Genomic DNA, 14,672 nt, shown 5'->3' with positions numbered 1-14,672 from the left:
TAAGAAATTTTTTTGTAATTACGTCAAATCTCACGGGGTACGTGAAAAAAACCCTTCTTTCAAGGGTTGGATACACAGTACACTTCCCACCTGCCGCACGCTGGCAGCGTGCACCAACAGCCAAAAAAAACACACCATCGCATCTCTGATATGTCCCTTGTTTTTTAACCCTCTTCAACGGTTCACACTGACACAGTAGAAACAGTCCGTCTCTAGAAGGCAAAGATAAATACATCGAAGCAGAAAAAGGAGAAGCGGAGAGCAAAAGGGAATCGAGAGGAAAGAGAGCAGAGAATATGGGAGAGGGGAGAGGCTCTACCTTAGTGTACCTGCTGGTGGTGGTTCTGAGCTTAGTCGCTTTTGGCTTCGCCATTGCTGCTGAACGCCGAAGAAGCAAAGTGAGCCTCACTTATAGCTTTACTTTTGAGCTTATTATCTTTCTACTTCTTTTCCTCTACTGCTACTGAGAGTGCTAAGTTAGGGTTTTTGGTGGTCGTACACATGGAGCTCTGATGTTTACCGTTCTTGATATCTTACTCATAAGAAGAACGATTATGCCTTTTTAAGCTCTTCATGTTTCTCTTAGTAACATCAGATGTGAGATTGTTTGTTTGTTGTGAACTTTAGGGTTTAAGATCTGCTTCTTACATCTTTGAAGATTCAATGATTGTTCTAATTAGCTCTATATACCAAAGGAAATCTCCTCTGATTAGCCGAAATGTTGTGTCTTTTTAGTGTGTTTGGGAACGACTTCAGTTAGATGGGTTTCTGTTTGTTGTGAACTTTAGGGTTTAAGATCTGCTTCTTACGCCTTTGAAGATTCAATGTTTGTTCTCATTAGTTCTATATCCCGAAGAAAATCTCCTCTGATTAGCCGAAATGCTGTGTCTTTTTAGTGTGTTTGGGTAGACTTCAGTTAGATGAGTTTGTAGTGTTTCATAGTTCGAGTTGTCTTGTTGTATATGATGATTCTCTGACATGAGTGTGAGATCTTGATTTTCCCCTTTCGTTGAATTCTTGTTTTTGATGTGTGTGCCAATGACACATGGCTTATACCTTTTTAGTTTTAGTCTGTTGTTCTCAGTATCCATAATAGTCGAGCTTAATGTGACGGATTTAGTTGTGTAATAAAGGAGTTTTGGGACAGATGAATTTGTCTTCACCTAGTTGTTAACCTTTGATAATGTCAGGGAAGTTGCTTAAGCTGTAGTTTCAGCAGTTGCAGTTCATGCTACTTTAGATCTCTTGTTATCATATATGGTGATCAATATTCCTTCTAAAAGTACCAAATCATGTTTGCCCAAGATCTCTTCGGATTAGTTTTCATCCTTGTTAACTCCTTACTCGACGATACTATAGGAGATATGTACAAAAATTGTTTCATTGTAAAGGTTTTGATAGTGTGCCTAGACATTGTTGGATTTTTCATATTTCCTGGTCACATACATTTTTCATACTTCCTGATTTCACAAAAGAATTTGGAACCACGGCTGGTTTACTGTTCTGAAATCTGCTATGAAGAAGCTTGTAGAACATGTTGCTTGGTGTCCGAAATACAACTGTCTCATTATTTAGTGTGTGTGTGTGTGGGGGGGGGGGGGACACTTTAGTTTCCATTGGTCCTGATAAACATTTTCTAATAGTAAGTTCCACGAACTGATATTCCATGTCTTGTATGTCAAAGCCTCTGCAGTTCAGCAGGAATTGCCTGTGTTGCATCCATAGTGAAGCACTGTGGATCATCACAAGTTTTTCATTGCTGCTGTTGCAATCTGCTTATATCCGTGGTTGGATCTGTGATTGTGGTGCTGGATTTCCCCTTCTCTAAGATATACTATGCATATGGCTATGATGAACCCAATCCAATATATTTGTCCATCAATATATTTTATACTGCACAATTGATTTATCAGGAAGACATTGAGGTGAATCAAGTAACTTCAGCCAGATGTTTTTGCATTTGCCTAGTTGGAAATATTTTGTTTGTCTACTAGATGTTTTAGTACTTAAAGAAAAAGGAAAATTTTTGACAACTTCTATGCCCAATGCCATATGGTTTAGGCTAATCTATGAATATTATATTTATGTGTTAGTTTTTTTGATAGTATATATTTATGTATTAGTTAGTTTCACTATTCCAGTTTTTATCCATTTTTTTTTTATATCTATTAGTTTCTTATTTTGTTTGTCTACTCCTTCAACTAATCCTGGTAGGAGGGCATGCAGAGATAGGTCAATGTTTGGCATATTGGATGCAGAAAACATGAAATAGATTTTAAATTATGTGTCTTTCAAAATTCAGATATGAGATGATGTCCACAAAGTTCTTGAGGGTATGGTGTCTATAGAGGAGATCAAGTGAGTTTGTGAGAGGATTCGTAATTAGTGTCGAGGCCCCTAGAGAGTAGGTCTCTTCATTTTTATGCCCTAACTATCAGAGGCGAAGTCATACAGAGTGATTGAATATTTGAGTATGGTGGGGTTGAAATTTTGGAGATCACTGTACTTAATGTCCATTTCCATAATTTATTTCTCTTCATTGGAACAGGACAGAAGGATTTTGAGCCTATCAGCTAATGGAAAGCTCTCCAATCCTTCCTTATGGAATTGTACGAAGTTAATGATTATAACTCTAGTGGTGCACACCTAGTGCCCGTACCCATATTAACTAATTGGAGAGATCCCTGTCCATTTTTATTACATGGCTCTGGCATAAGAAGTAGATCAGGAATCAGTTAACACTGATGAGATGCGGCAAATGAGAAGGAAGATCTAATTCCTTCTTCCTTAGCTTGATCAAATGTATTTTTCTGATGTATGGATTGTTCCCTCATCTTTTCATGTGATGCATTTTAAGAAAGGAAGTTTCAGTTGTGTCTCTATTATCTTTTTTGGAGTTCTCTAGGATTCTCTTAACAAATATCCATTACACTTTTTGGGCTTGGCACTCTACTCTTAATAAGAGAGCGAAACCCTATAGAGAATCTCCATATCAACAGGTGATGTAGTTCAGAAGAACGATAAGGCCAGCAGCAAACCAGGCCAAGAATGATGAGATTCCTTCTCCGCAGTTGGGTGAGAAGCCTAATGTATCTTTTCTTCTATTCTTCTATCTTTTTTTTCTTTCATTGAAAGATCAGATTCTGTTCTTCTGTCTTACACATGCTATTTATATTTTGTTTGCTCTCTTGAGTATTATTCTGTCCACTAACTGTTGTCTGAGTTCCTTCTAAAGTTTTGGACAGATTTTTGGTGTTGTAGTTGATTCTATGACATCCAATTGATCCCTGAAACTGCTGGTAGTTCACTACCTTTTAAAAGTCCTGCAGCAGCACTGTTATTGGCTTGGTTTCAATTCCCACTTAGTAATTTTTCCTTTAGTTGCTATTTTCATTCTACTACTTTCAATTTTGTTTGCACTTGCTATTTTTTCACTTTTATTGCTGTTTTCTGCTGTTTCTAACATTAAGTTTCTAATTTTAGCCACTTTCTATTTTCATGACCTCTTGATTTCTCCCAATCTAACTGTAGAAATTCACTTCTAATTTTAGCAACCCGTTCCTCACACGTTAAGCTTTGTGATTAGAGTTGCAACCAGATCTGATCATCCTTTGACCAGGTTGCTGATATTGCTCTTTTGGAGGGTTACTGAGAGACCTACTGCTCTAGATATTTGTAGGCTATTGGTTCCCAGCTTTGGGTAATTAGATAGCATTAGCAGGCCTCAGTGCATATGGACTAAATAAAAGAATATTGTCAGAGGTTTCTTGAGATTCTCTTCAGATGCATGTTATCTTATAAAGTTGAGAGCAACTGATGTAAATCGGCTGTCTAAAACCAGCCACAGGTGTAGGGATTCTTTCCTACACCAGCACTAAATCATGGGAATTAGGTTTAGAGTTTATTTAATTTTTATTTAGTCTTTATTTGAGTTCTGTTTGGAGTTGTAATCCTAATTGGGATTTAGCTTTGAATCCTAGTTTTAGTTTGAGTCCGTTTCTATTTTTGGGAATCCTAGTCCTAGTTGTGAATCCTAATCCTAGTTGGGATTTAACTTCTATTTTCCTATTTGCTATTTTATGTCCTAGTTTTAGTCTGTTTTTCTATTCAGCTATGAGGCTATAAATATGTAAGAGCTCTTGAGAGCCCCCACGATTGAATGAATTTAGAATTTGTTTTGTGTAATTGAAATTCTAGTGAGAGGATGAGAGGCTGAGAGAGCCCTCCCCCTATCCCCCTTTTCCCATTCCATCTCTTCTCCATTCTTCTTCAAAGTACTGTTCACGTGATGCAGGTCCAAGCAGCCGCAAAAAGAAGAGACAGCCCTAAGCATAGGGCCGATTGAGGAGCCTTAGTTTTTATTCAATGCTTAGCTTCTTTTGTAAAACTTAATTTGAACCAGGTTTATTATGTAAACTTAAATTGAACCAGGTTCAACCTTTGGTTCAATTTAAGTGATTCACTCCTATTGGCTAGGAGTTGACCTATATCTATTGGTCCTTAGAGGACCTTGTATTCCTATTAGTCCCTAGAGGATCTTGTATTAGGTTTTGGGCTTTCAGCCTTATATAGCTAAGTAAATCGTGGGAGGCTCCCCACTACTCATTTTGCTAAAATTTGTTTCAAAGTTTGCTGCCATAGTTGCTGCTGCTCAGTTCCGTTGTGCGCTTGCCTTGTGGATTCAAGGTAGGGATTGGTAAGACTCCAGTTGACTCCCTGCATCTGTTCAGATCGGGAGGTTCTCTTCTACAGCTTCTAGTTGCTGTTCTACAAATCCAGTAAGTGTTTCTAATTGCTGCAATTACTTTCCATCTTATTCCTCCATTAGAATCCATCCAACTTTCAGTCACAGCATCCCTAGACCATTCCCCTCACTCTATCCCAATTCCAGCCCTATCCAATTTCTGAAACCCTAATTCCTTTCATCTCCCCTTAAACCCTAAAACTTAAGAACCTCAGCTGAACCATTTCCACCATTAAACCCCTTTAATATTTCAACCACAGCTCCTTCATATCAACCCTTCCATTCGATCCTAAGTTCTGTCCCATTTCCTTCCCCAAAATCACCACCTTCTCCAACCCCAAAACCCTAGATTTCCACTCAGCCATTTCCAACCACCCAAACATCACCCAACCTTGGCCGAGTGCTGTTCTCAGCCTTTGGGAAACTCGACCTGAACCCCTGCCCTGAATTCTCAATCAAAACTCACCAAACCAGGTTCTTTTGACTCCCCTAAGCCTGCTCTGCTTTACCCTATAAAATTCAAACCCAATACCCCAAGTCTAACCCTTGCCTTGACCCAGTTCCCCAAAATCTGCCCCCTAATCCAGTAGCTTAACAGAATTTTGTTTGACCTGGTTCCTAGTTGATCTAATATCTAGTTAGGATGACATTTTTCAAGAAGCTTGACCCTGAGTTGTATGACCACTACATGGCCTTTACCCATTCTCATCGGAGATGAATGTTTTTAAGCCGGAGAGAACTGATGCAGGTCCAAGCAGCTGCAAGAAGAAGAGACAGCCCTAAGCATAGGGCCGATTGAGGAGCCTTAGTTTTTTTTCTATGCTTAGCTTCTTTTGTAAAACTTAATTTGAACCAGGTTCAACCTTTGGTTCAATTTAAGTGATTCACTCCTATTGGCTAGGAGTTAACCTATTTCTATTTGTCCTTGGAGGACCTTGTATTCCTATTGGTACCTAGAGGATCTTGTATCATGTTTTGGGCTTTCAGCCTTATATAGCTAAGTAAATCGTGGGAGGCTCCCCACTACTCATTTTGCTAAAATTTGTTTCAAAGTTTGCTGCCATAGTTGCTGCTGCCCAGCTCCCTTGTGAGCTTGCCTTGTGGATTCAAGGGAGGGATTGGTAAGGCTCCAGTTGACTCCCTGCATCTGTTCAGATCGGGAGGTTCTCTTCTACTGCTTCTAGTTGCTGATCTACAAATCCAGTAAGTGTTTCTAATTGCTGCAATTACTTTCTATCTTATTCCTCCATTAGAATCCATCCAACTTTCAGTCACAGCATCCCTAGACCATTCCCCTCACTCGATCCCAATTCCAGCCCCATCCAATTTCTGAAACCCTAACTCCTTTCATCTCCCCTTAAACCCTAGAACTTAAGAACCTCAGCTGAACCATTTCCACTATTAAACCCCTTTAATATTTCAACCACAGCTCCTTCATATCAACCCTTCCATTCGATCCTAAGTTCTGTCCCATTTCCTTCCCCAAAATCACCACCTTCTCGTTCCCAAAATTCACCACCATCTCCTTCCCCATAATCACCACCGTCTCCTTCCCAAAATTCACCACCATCTCCTTCCCCAAAATCACCACCTTCTCCAACCCCAAAACCCTAGATTTCCATTCAGCCATTTCCAACCACCCAAACATCACCCAACCTTGGCCGAGTGCTGTTCTCAGCCTTTGGGAAACTCGACCTGAACCCCTGCCCTGAATTCTCAATCAAAAATCACCAAACCAGGTTCTTTTGACTCCCCTAAGCCTGCCCTGCTTTACCCTATAAAATTCAAACCCAATACCCCAAGTCTAACCCTTGCCTTGACCCAGTTCCCCAAAATCTGCCCCCTAATCCAGTAGCTTAACAGAATTTTGTTTGACCTGGTTTCTAGTAGATCTGATATCTAGCTAGGACGACATTACGGGTACTGTTCTCTCTACTTTGGTAGACTGCTCATTATTAATTCTCTGCTGGTTCAACAACATCAACAACATATCTGATAGTAAGTTTATGCCATTCAAGAGGGTTACTCGATCACTGTTTGAAGAAGATTCAGATCACAATTCTGTTGGGAATTTGGGTTTTCTCTATTGAAGCTCGATCTGCCTGTTCTTCAAAGTACTGCTGCTGCAACTTCTGAGTTTTACTTCAATTTATTGAATCTGGTTTGGAGGACAGCCTGCAAGCATTATCTTCTTTTCTCATTCCAGATCTGATATTCAATTGGTGACTGGTTTGTCTGAAACCCTAAGTTTCTATTTTCATTCTTCTACTTTTTAATTCTGTGATTTCACCATAACTTTACATCAGACCATCAAAATCCACCCAAACTTGGACCGAATCTCCCTCACACCTAGTGGGAAACTTGACCTTGGTTAGAGCCCCAATAGACAATCCTAAACCCTAGATTCCATCATTATTCTCTTTCCAAAAACCCAGAGACCTAACCCTAAATTGATGCAATTCAATTCCAGCACACGTTCCCCCATTAAAACTTTACGTAACCTTCACTGATAGACTCACCTACATCAATTTAGCCTAACCCTAGGTTCCATTAAACCCTAACCCTAATTTGACCTACCCAATGTACCAATTCATAGCAGATCCTGTTTACTGGCTCCTAGTTGGATTATCTACCAATCTAGGGCTACATCAGCAAAAAGTTGGGAACTGACATTGGATGTCATTGGAGGCACTTTTTTTGAGGCCAGAGTGGGGGATTAGAGGATATAATTTTAGAGCCTTATGCAGGGTTTTAGTAATCGGTATCGGTAGAGACCAATACCAATCCAGATCGGCCATATCGGTCTGGTTCGACCGATCTGGATTGGCCATATCGGTCTGGTTTGACTCTGTTTTCATAAAAAAAAATAGTTTCTCCCCATTTTTACCCGTCCGTACCGATCCATCGATACGGGATCGGTCAGGGCTCGGTATCGGTCTGATCGGCCGATCCGATACCGATACCTCAAACCATGGCCTTATGTGAGTCAAGGAATATCACATTGCAATGGAAGCTTAGATCCAGTTGTTGGTTTAGGTAGGGAGCTAGAAGGGTATCTTTCTACATTAGCCCTGACATGTTATGTAGGATCTGTCTAGATTGATTTCTACCTTAGTTTCTGCCCTTTCATTGTACGAGATTTCGGTTGAAACCATCAAAATCTTGTGAACTTTTTCGGTGTCAACAGAATTCGAAACAAAATGCTATACAACTCGCGATGCTTACAAGATTTCGACTAGGATTTCGGTGAATTTCAGATTTTGGTATCGTCTTATACAAAATGATATATAAGTGCTTATAAGAGCATAATTTCGAACGAAATGGATTGAAAATTCGTATGTTTCGACAGTAAGAGGGGGAAAATTAAAAATAAATCCCAGATTTGGTGATTTTTGGCCAAATCACCTACATATCTTGGTGGAACAATGTGATGGGGACTACTACAATACAGTGAAGATTTGCTTGAGTTGGATGAATGATTTTGTAGGGGTGTCAACAGTTGTACTTGACTACTTGTAAGTGTACTAATAAATGGGTTTTCTTCATTCTTAATGCATATTTTAGTTGTTTTAATTGAATTTGTGTCCTAGTACTAAATTATGTGTATAATAGGGCTAATATTAGAGGAGTATATAACAAGGTATGTCGTACACAGCAACCTAGAGTTTGAAACCAAACAACCATTTTGGGTGTGTTTTTTACTTTTTACAATCAAAAGGTTTCAATATGTTTAGAGGTGCTTAATTATGGTTTCCCTGAAGTTTCGGGCCAAAATATGGTCATTTGACCGCTGAAATGGTTAAATGAAACATGCAGCTGAAAGGTACAGATTTCGGTTGAAAATTGAAATCTGACCGAAACCTGAAATATTTCGTTTTTGACCAGGGTTGAAATCTTGAACCATGTGCCGCATAAAGGAATACTTTGTACTTATCTCTCTTCATGCTTGTAGATTTTCTTTACTTTGTGAAGAAAAAAAAAGAACGAAAGAACGAATTCTCGGTTGAACTTTTTCTTTTCAATATTTTGCATTTTTTTTAGAACTTTACATCTTTACTTTTAGACAGGATTGTGATCAGGTTATGAAATTGCAAGCCATTAGGCGCCAGTTCCACATGGTTTGAAACCAATCTTTAGCATACCCACAAGCTTTAATTTCAATCAACTGGTAGAGCATGCTGTGCAAAATAAAAGGAAGTAATAAATTGATAAATAACTAAGAAATGCGGAAGTAAACTGGCTTAGATTACCTTATGTTCAGGAAATCAACGTAAAATGCATATGTAGTACAAATTGAATTAAACATGAATTAACAGGGGAGATTATCACAAACTACATTCTGATAAGGACAAGAATTCACAAATTGAACAAAGCTCATAAGTAATTTCCAAACATCGGCTATAGAGGTAGAAATTTCTTTTCCATATTCATCAAGCTGATCCTAGTACATTTTCTGCAGAGGTGAATTGATTTCACATATTTTTATCTAAAATAACATCTTTAATATGAGTTTACGTTTTTTGGACAAGATTTGGATGAAACAAGAGGATTTTGGCTGAAAGCCTCAAACTTCAATTGGAATTAGATACTTTATAATAAAGCTAACAGGCCAAACCCACTAAGAACCCATATATCAAGTGCCACATTGAAATGATTAGGCGTGCTGGGTTGAAAAAACCACCCTTCAGAATAAGGTCATTTTGGGCTCCATATTTGGTCCCACAGATCTATATTTGTTAAATGCCCATGAACTGGGTGAGGTTTGCTCCATTTCTGTTCTATCCTCGCTGAGAATTCCCACTCTTAAAGGTTGATCATCTTAGGCTCCAAATGTGCTCCCACCCACCTATATTTGTTACATGACTATGAACTGTGCCAGCTGTATCTGTATCTGTTTTGAATATCAAGAAGCAAACAGTGTATCCTCTTGCTCTGTTCCTCTGTACATAATTTGTTCCTTTTTTTTATTAGTGACAATTTTATTGAAAGGAGACGAAAATATGTTTTGGATATCGAGAAGCAAAGACTGTATCCTCTTGCTCTGTTCCCGTGTATAATTTTTTCCTTTTTTTTGATAAGTGACAATTTTATTGGAAGGGGACGAAAAATTTCCCATGGAAGAGGTACCCCCTCCCTCTCCCCCCCCCCCCCTCTCAAAAAAAAAAGAAAAAAAAGGAGGAAGAGCAGAAGTGCGATGGCCCTTGTTTTACAAACAAGGTCTTCCAAGAAAACCTCTATGAAAAAGTTAGTCCTGCTAGATTGTATATTGTTAATGGTGTCTTTGTATTGAACTCTATACATATTGACACCCAAAAAATTACTATTTCGTTAGCCGTGGTTATGCCTCAATGGCCTGGAAGGAAATGGTAACCTGGCAGTGACCTACATCTTTATGTTGGTGTCTTGGTTATATACGTAATTGTGTTTAGTCTCATATTCTAGTTTTACTGATGCCATAAATCTTTTTTTTTTGGGGTTGCATTTTTATGGTCCATCATCCTCTTCCATTCCCATTAATGTGTGTCAGTCAGTCTCTCCATGCATTCTCCTGTTACTGGCAGGAGCTTCTGACAATTGGATTTTGGCGTAGTGTCATAAAGTTAATCATTTCAAAGTATCTGATCAAAACTCATTTTCTAGCCCGGGGATGGTATTAGAAACAGTTCGGTTTCAAAGTTCCAAAGCCAGTTAGGCTCTGTTTGTTTTTATGTAAAGACCATATAAAAGGAAAATCTCCCGTCCCATTAATGTGTGTCAGTCTGTCTATTCATCCTCCTTTAATTGATAATTGGGTTCTGGTGATTAGGATGCTGGTGTAAGACATAAAGTAAATCGTTTCGAAGTATGTGATCGATTCTCATTTTGTAGCTCAGGAATGTTATCAGAAATAGCTGGGTTTCAAAGTCCCAAAGCCAGTTGGGCTCCATTTGTTTCAAGGTGAAGACCATATAAGAGGAAAATATGCAGGTAAAATCAGTACAAAAATTTAGGATTATACTTGAAAATTTTCTTTTACACGGTTTTCCTTGGAAACAGATAGAGCCTTGGGGATAATCAAGTTGTGGTGATGTAGAATATGTTGAGTTTGTGGAACCTTGTTTTTGGTTGTTGGAGAACTTGCGTGTATTAAACATATAAATCTTTCTAAAGAGGTAATACTGTTTAAGGCAAGCATGGGATATATCTCATAGAATTGCAATTGCACCAAAACTTAAGGTATATTGGTGATGCTTATTTTCAATATTTTAAAACCTGACCCAAACATAGGGCTGAAAATGTCCTCAGGTTGGTTCAATTGTCCGCGTGATAGTTCAACGGGTTCGACCTCTCGGTCCAGACTGGTTTTCTAAATATTTTTATTGTGTATAGAATAATGGTAGGATGTTTGAATTGTGGAACTAAATCTTTATGATGTTAATTCATAGTGGATAAGCTTTTATTTTTCCTATGAGAAAATGTTTAAAGAATACGCTATATTTAATCATTGAGAAAATGTTTAAAGAATACCCTTATATAAACAATAAATGATTTGTTACTTATCCCCCAAAAAAAATCTGCTATGAAGCCAGAAGCCACATCCCACATTCTTATATCCCCAGGTTGCACTTTCTTATGGCTCAGCATGCTAATGAAACAGCCATGCCATCCTTCTACTTTTGCCCTGGATCAATATGCTGGCATCCAGATGGTCTAGTTCTCATTGTAAAAGATAGTTTGATGTAGGACTGTGGTAGGCATGATGCCAAAACCTAAGTAAGCATTCTACTTGACATGCGGGTCGTCTAGTGCAGAAATTTGATCCTTTTATCTTTTTATTTTTTGGGGGACCCTGTTTGCTAGTCAGTTTGTTTGTTGATCCTCTTATTTAATGAAATTCTTTCTGTTGCAGTGGACTTTGCTTCCAGTTGTCGATAAAGGCACTGTCAATATGACATACTGTGCCTACGACTCAGATGTGGCAACCGGTTATGGTGTCGGGTCATTCTTGTTTCTTCTCTCCAGTGAATCACTGCTTATGGGTGTCACAAAGTGCATGTGTTTTGGCAGGCCTTTAGCCCCTGGTGGAAATCGAGCCTGGTCAATCATTTACTTTGGCTCATCATGGTGAGATTTCTTTATATTTCTGGATTTCAATTGTCATGTAAGAACAAGGATACTCCATTTGCATCTCTTATCTGTTACTCGTACAGTAAGGATTTTGATGTGTATTTTTCCAATTAAATGCATTGTGCCTTTTGAATCCCATAAGCTAAATTATATTTTTTAGAATTTGGGAATTCGGGGGCCTCATTTGTAATCACTTTTTGAGTCGGTGCTTTAACACCTTGTACCTGTCTCTGGTTAATCACCTGTTCACTGTTGTGGTTTAAGTTATTGGGGGTGTGAATAATGTATTAGGTGTTAAAAACTCCATTCCAATTTAATGTGATCTTGTTGGCAGGGTAACTTTTCTGATCGCTGAGGCATGTCTGATTGGTGGTGCAGCAAAGAATGCCTATCACACCAAATATAGGGGCATGATTTATGCCCATAACCTCTCCTGTGAATCATTGCGGAAAGGGGTTTTCATAGCAGGAGCTGTGTTTGTGGTCATCACAATGATTCTTAATGTGTATTACTACATGCACTTCACCAAGGCAACGGCTCAGACTGCGAAAAAAGCAAATCGTGCCAATTCAACTGTTGGGATGACTGGTTATGCATAAACTAGAGCCAAACTAAATTGGGTCTCGACTCTTCTTGACTGGTGCATCTTATGTTGCTAAAAATGTGATTACTGTGATTGTAAATTGTAACAGTCCACTGTTAGTGATTGTCTTGTATCCATAAGTGAAAGTAGCATTCCTCTTTTTGCCTTGAAATCATATATTGCTGGCTGTGCGCAGGAGCAAACAAATCAAATTGACAGACTATCAACATAACAAAAGCTTGATCCAAGACCAGGGACTTACCATCAGCTGATTGAAGCCATAAATCTTGATGTAAGAATATAGTCTCTGTAAGTGGGACGTCAGGCATGTCCCTTGCCAACTGGCATGTGACACATCAATCATAGAGGTTTGTATTGTTTTCATTCCTTCAGCTGAGCCTAGCAATTCGAATGCCCAAATATGTAGAGTTGTGGCCAATTGTCTGTTTGGGGCCAGCATTTAAAAGCTAAGGTGAATAGCCTGAGAGAAGTCAAACTCATGTTAGTAGGTGTCAAAATGGAACGGAATCGAATATCTGAACCGGAACTGACTGTTATACAGAAAATGATCCGGTTTTGATTTCATAAGTTTTTTTTTTGGTTCGATTTTGATTTGTATTGTAAAACCAATGGTTCTAAACTGAATAGGAACCGGAAAACCAAATAGAAACTGGAATGTCTCACTTGAATACTAGACAACAAATCAATTAGTTTAATTAATAAAATAATGATTATTTTAATAAACAATATTTTGTATTATAAGTTTATTTTTTTGGGGTGCAAATTTTGCATCATATTTGAAACCAAAAATAAGGAAAATGTTGTTTTGGGATTAATTATATAATATATATTTTCAAGTAATTTTTTTGGGGTTCAAATTTTGCATCATATTTGAAACCAAAAATAAGGAAAATGTTGTTTTGGGATTAATTATATAATATATATTTTCAAGTACGGATTGAAAATGATGGGTCCTATAAAAATAGATTAAGGCAGACATGAAATAACTAGTTTGTTTATCATGTAAGAGTAGGGGAAAAAACAAAAAAGGAAAAACAAGGAAACATAGATCTGGGAAACAGAATGAGTGGTGGGGGGAATTGTTATTGTCTACGGATCCCTGACCGGTTTGGTTTCCTAGTGCTTCTCACAAGAGGGGGGTGGGATTCACCCGGGGCATTTGACCGAACACTGTGCCAGGGTGGGGTCCATCCTCCTCTTGTGAGAGGCACTAGGGAACCGCACTGATCAGGGAACCGCATACGATAAAAATTCGTGGTGGGGGGGGGGGGGTTTGTTCTCTGGAGAATGAAGAACCACAAATATATTAGGTTTGAAAAGTTAGGGTTATCTTTGTTATCATTTCTTAACCGACACAATAAACTGCATTTAAACTTTTTTTTTCTTTTTTGGTGAAAATTAATTTATTGAGCCGGGCAAGCTGGAGCCAAGGAGTCCTGATTACATAAATTCAGGAGCCAAGGGTTGGAACACGGCCAAACGGTCTGGCTTGCAACGGATCGGGCCATCCCAGCTAGGGAGCGGGCAACACCATTACCCTCCCTAGATATAAAACGAAAAGGACAACTTCGAAAACTATTGGATAGAAGACTAATATCCTGGACAACATTCTGTAGCTGAAGGGGACACAGTGATGTAGTGCCATTGAGGATGTTGATCAGCTGCAAGTTGTCCGATTCCACTATCACCCTATCACTTTGATACGTCGCTGCCCATTGCAGTCCAGCTCTAACTGCTAGAGCCTCGCCCATCATCGGCGAAGAGAAGTCTGTAGGATAAGAGCAAGCAAAAACTGGAGCACCATTAGAGTTACGAGCTATCACTCCCAATCCACCGAGCTCCGAATCCAAGGGGAGTGCCGCATCACAGTTAATTTTGATAGAATCCGTTGGAGGGCATTCCCAAGCTGTGGTAGACTGGCTTCTCGATTGAGTTGGTATGGTTGAATGGCCTTGCATAGGGCTTGTAACCTCCCAAAACTCTTGATAAGCCCTCTGAGCCTTCTGCACAACCTCCATAGGAGAATGAATCCCTTGAAACAACAACTCATTCCTAGCTTTCCAAAGATGCCAGAGTACAAACTGCATTTAAACAGGATAAGGAAAACCAAGTAGAAATTGTTAAAATCGTTGAATGAGTCGGACTGACACCCCTCATGTAAAATCGGATAATGAAAACCAAATAGAAATTGACAAAATCGCTAACTCTTTTTTTTTT

General features: G+C 38.8%; 1 protein-coding gene across 1 annotated transcript; it reads left to right on the top strand.

Annotated features, from left to right (window-relative positions):
* The first annotated feature begins 222 nt into the window (after window positions 1–222).
* On the top strand, window positions 223–12,606 carry LOC122646590. The gene is made up of 3 exons (XM_043840171.1): window positions 223–398; window positions 11,634–11,848; window positions 12,186–12,606. The coding sequence occupies exons 1-3, from the start codon at window positions 297–299 to the stop codon at window positions 12,448–12,450; spliced, it is 582 nt and encodes a 193-aa protein (XP_043696106.1). The 5' UTR covers window positions 223–296; the 3' UTR covers window positions 12,451–12,606.
* Window positions 12,607–14,672: the final 2,066 nt, after the last annotated feature.

This window comes from Telopea speciosissima, chromosome 11 (assembly GCF_018873765.1).
Source record: "Telopea speciosissima isolate NSW1024214 ecotype Mountain lineage chromosome 11, Tspe_v1, whole genome shotgun sequence".
NCBI lineage: Eukaryota > Viridiplantae > Streptophyta > Magnoliopsida > Proteales > Proteaceae > Telopea > Telopea speciosissima.
The sequence above is the reverse complement of the archived record's forward strand: the minus strand, read 5'-3'. Positions and strand labels throughout refer to the sequence as shown.

What these genes read in the sequence shown, in the direction of transcription:
- LOC122646590 (XM_043840171.1), top strand. Translation starts at nt 297, where the DNA reads ATGGGAGAGGGGAGAGGCTCTACCTTAGTGTACCTGCTGGTGGTGGTT. An exon ending in CTGAACGCCGAAGAAGCAAA is followed by an intron (nt 399 to 11,633) that starts GTGAGCCTCACT and finishes TTTCTGTTGCAG; the next exon opens with TGGACTTTGCTTCCAGTTGT. An exon ending in ATTTACTTTGGCTCATCATG is followed by an intron (nt 11,849 to 12,185) that starts GTGAGATTTCTT and finishes TCTTGTTGGCAG; the next exon opens with GGTAACTTTTCTGATCGCTG.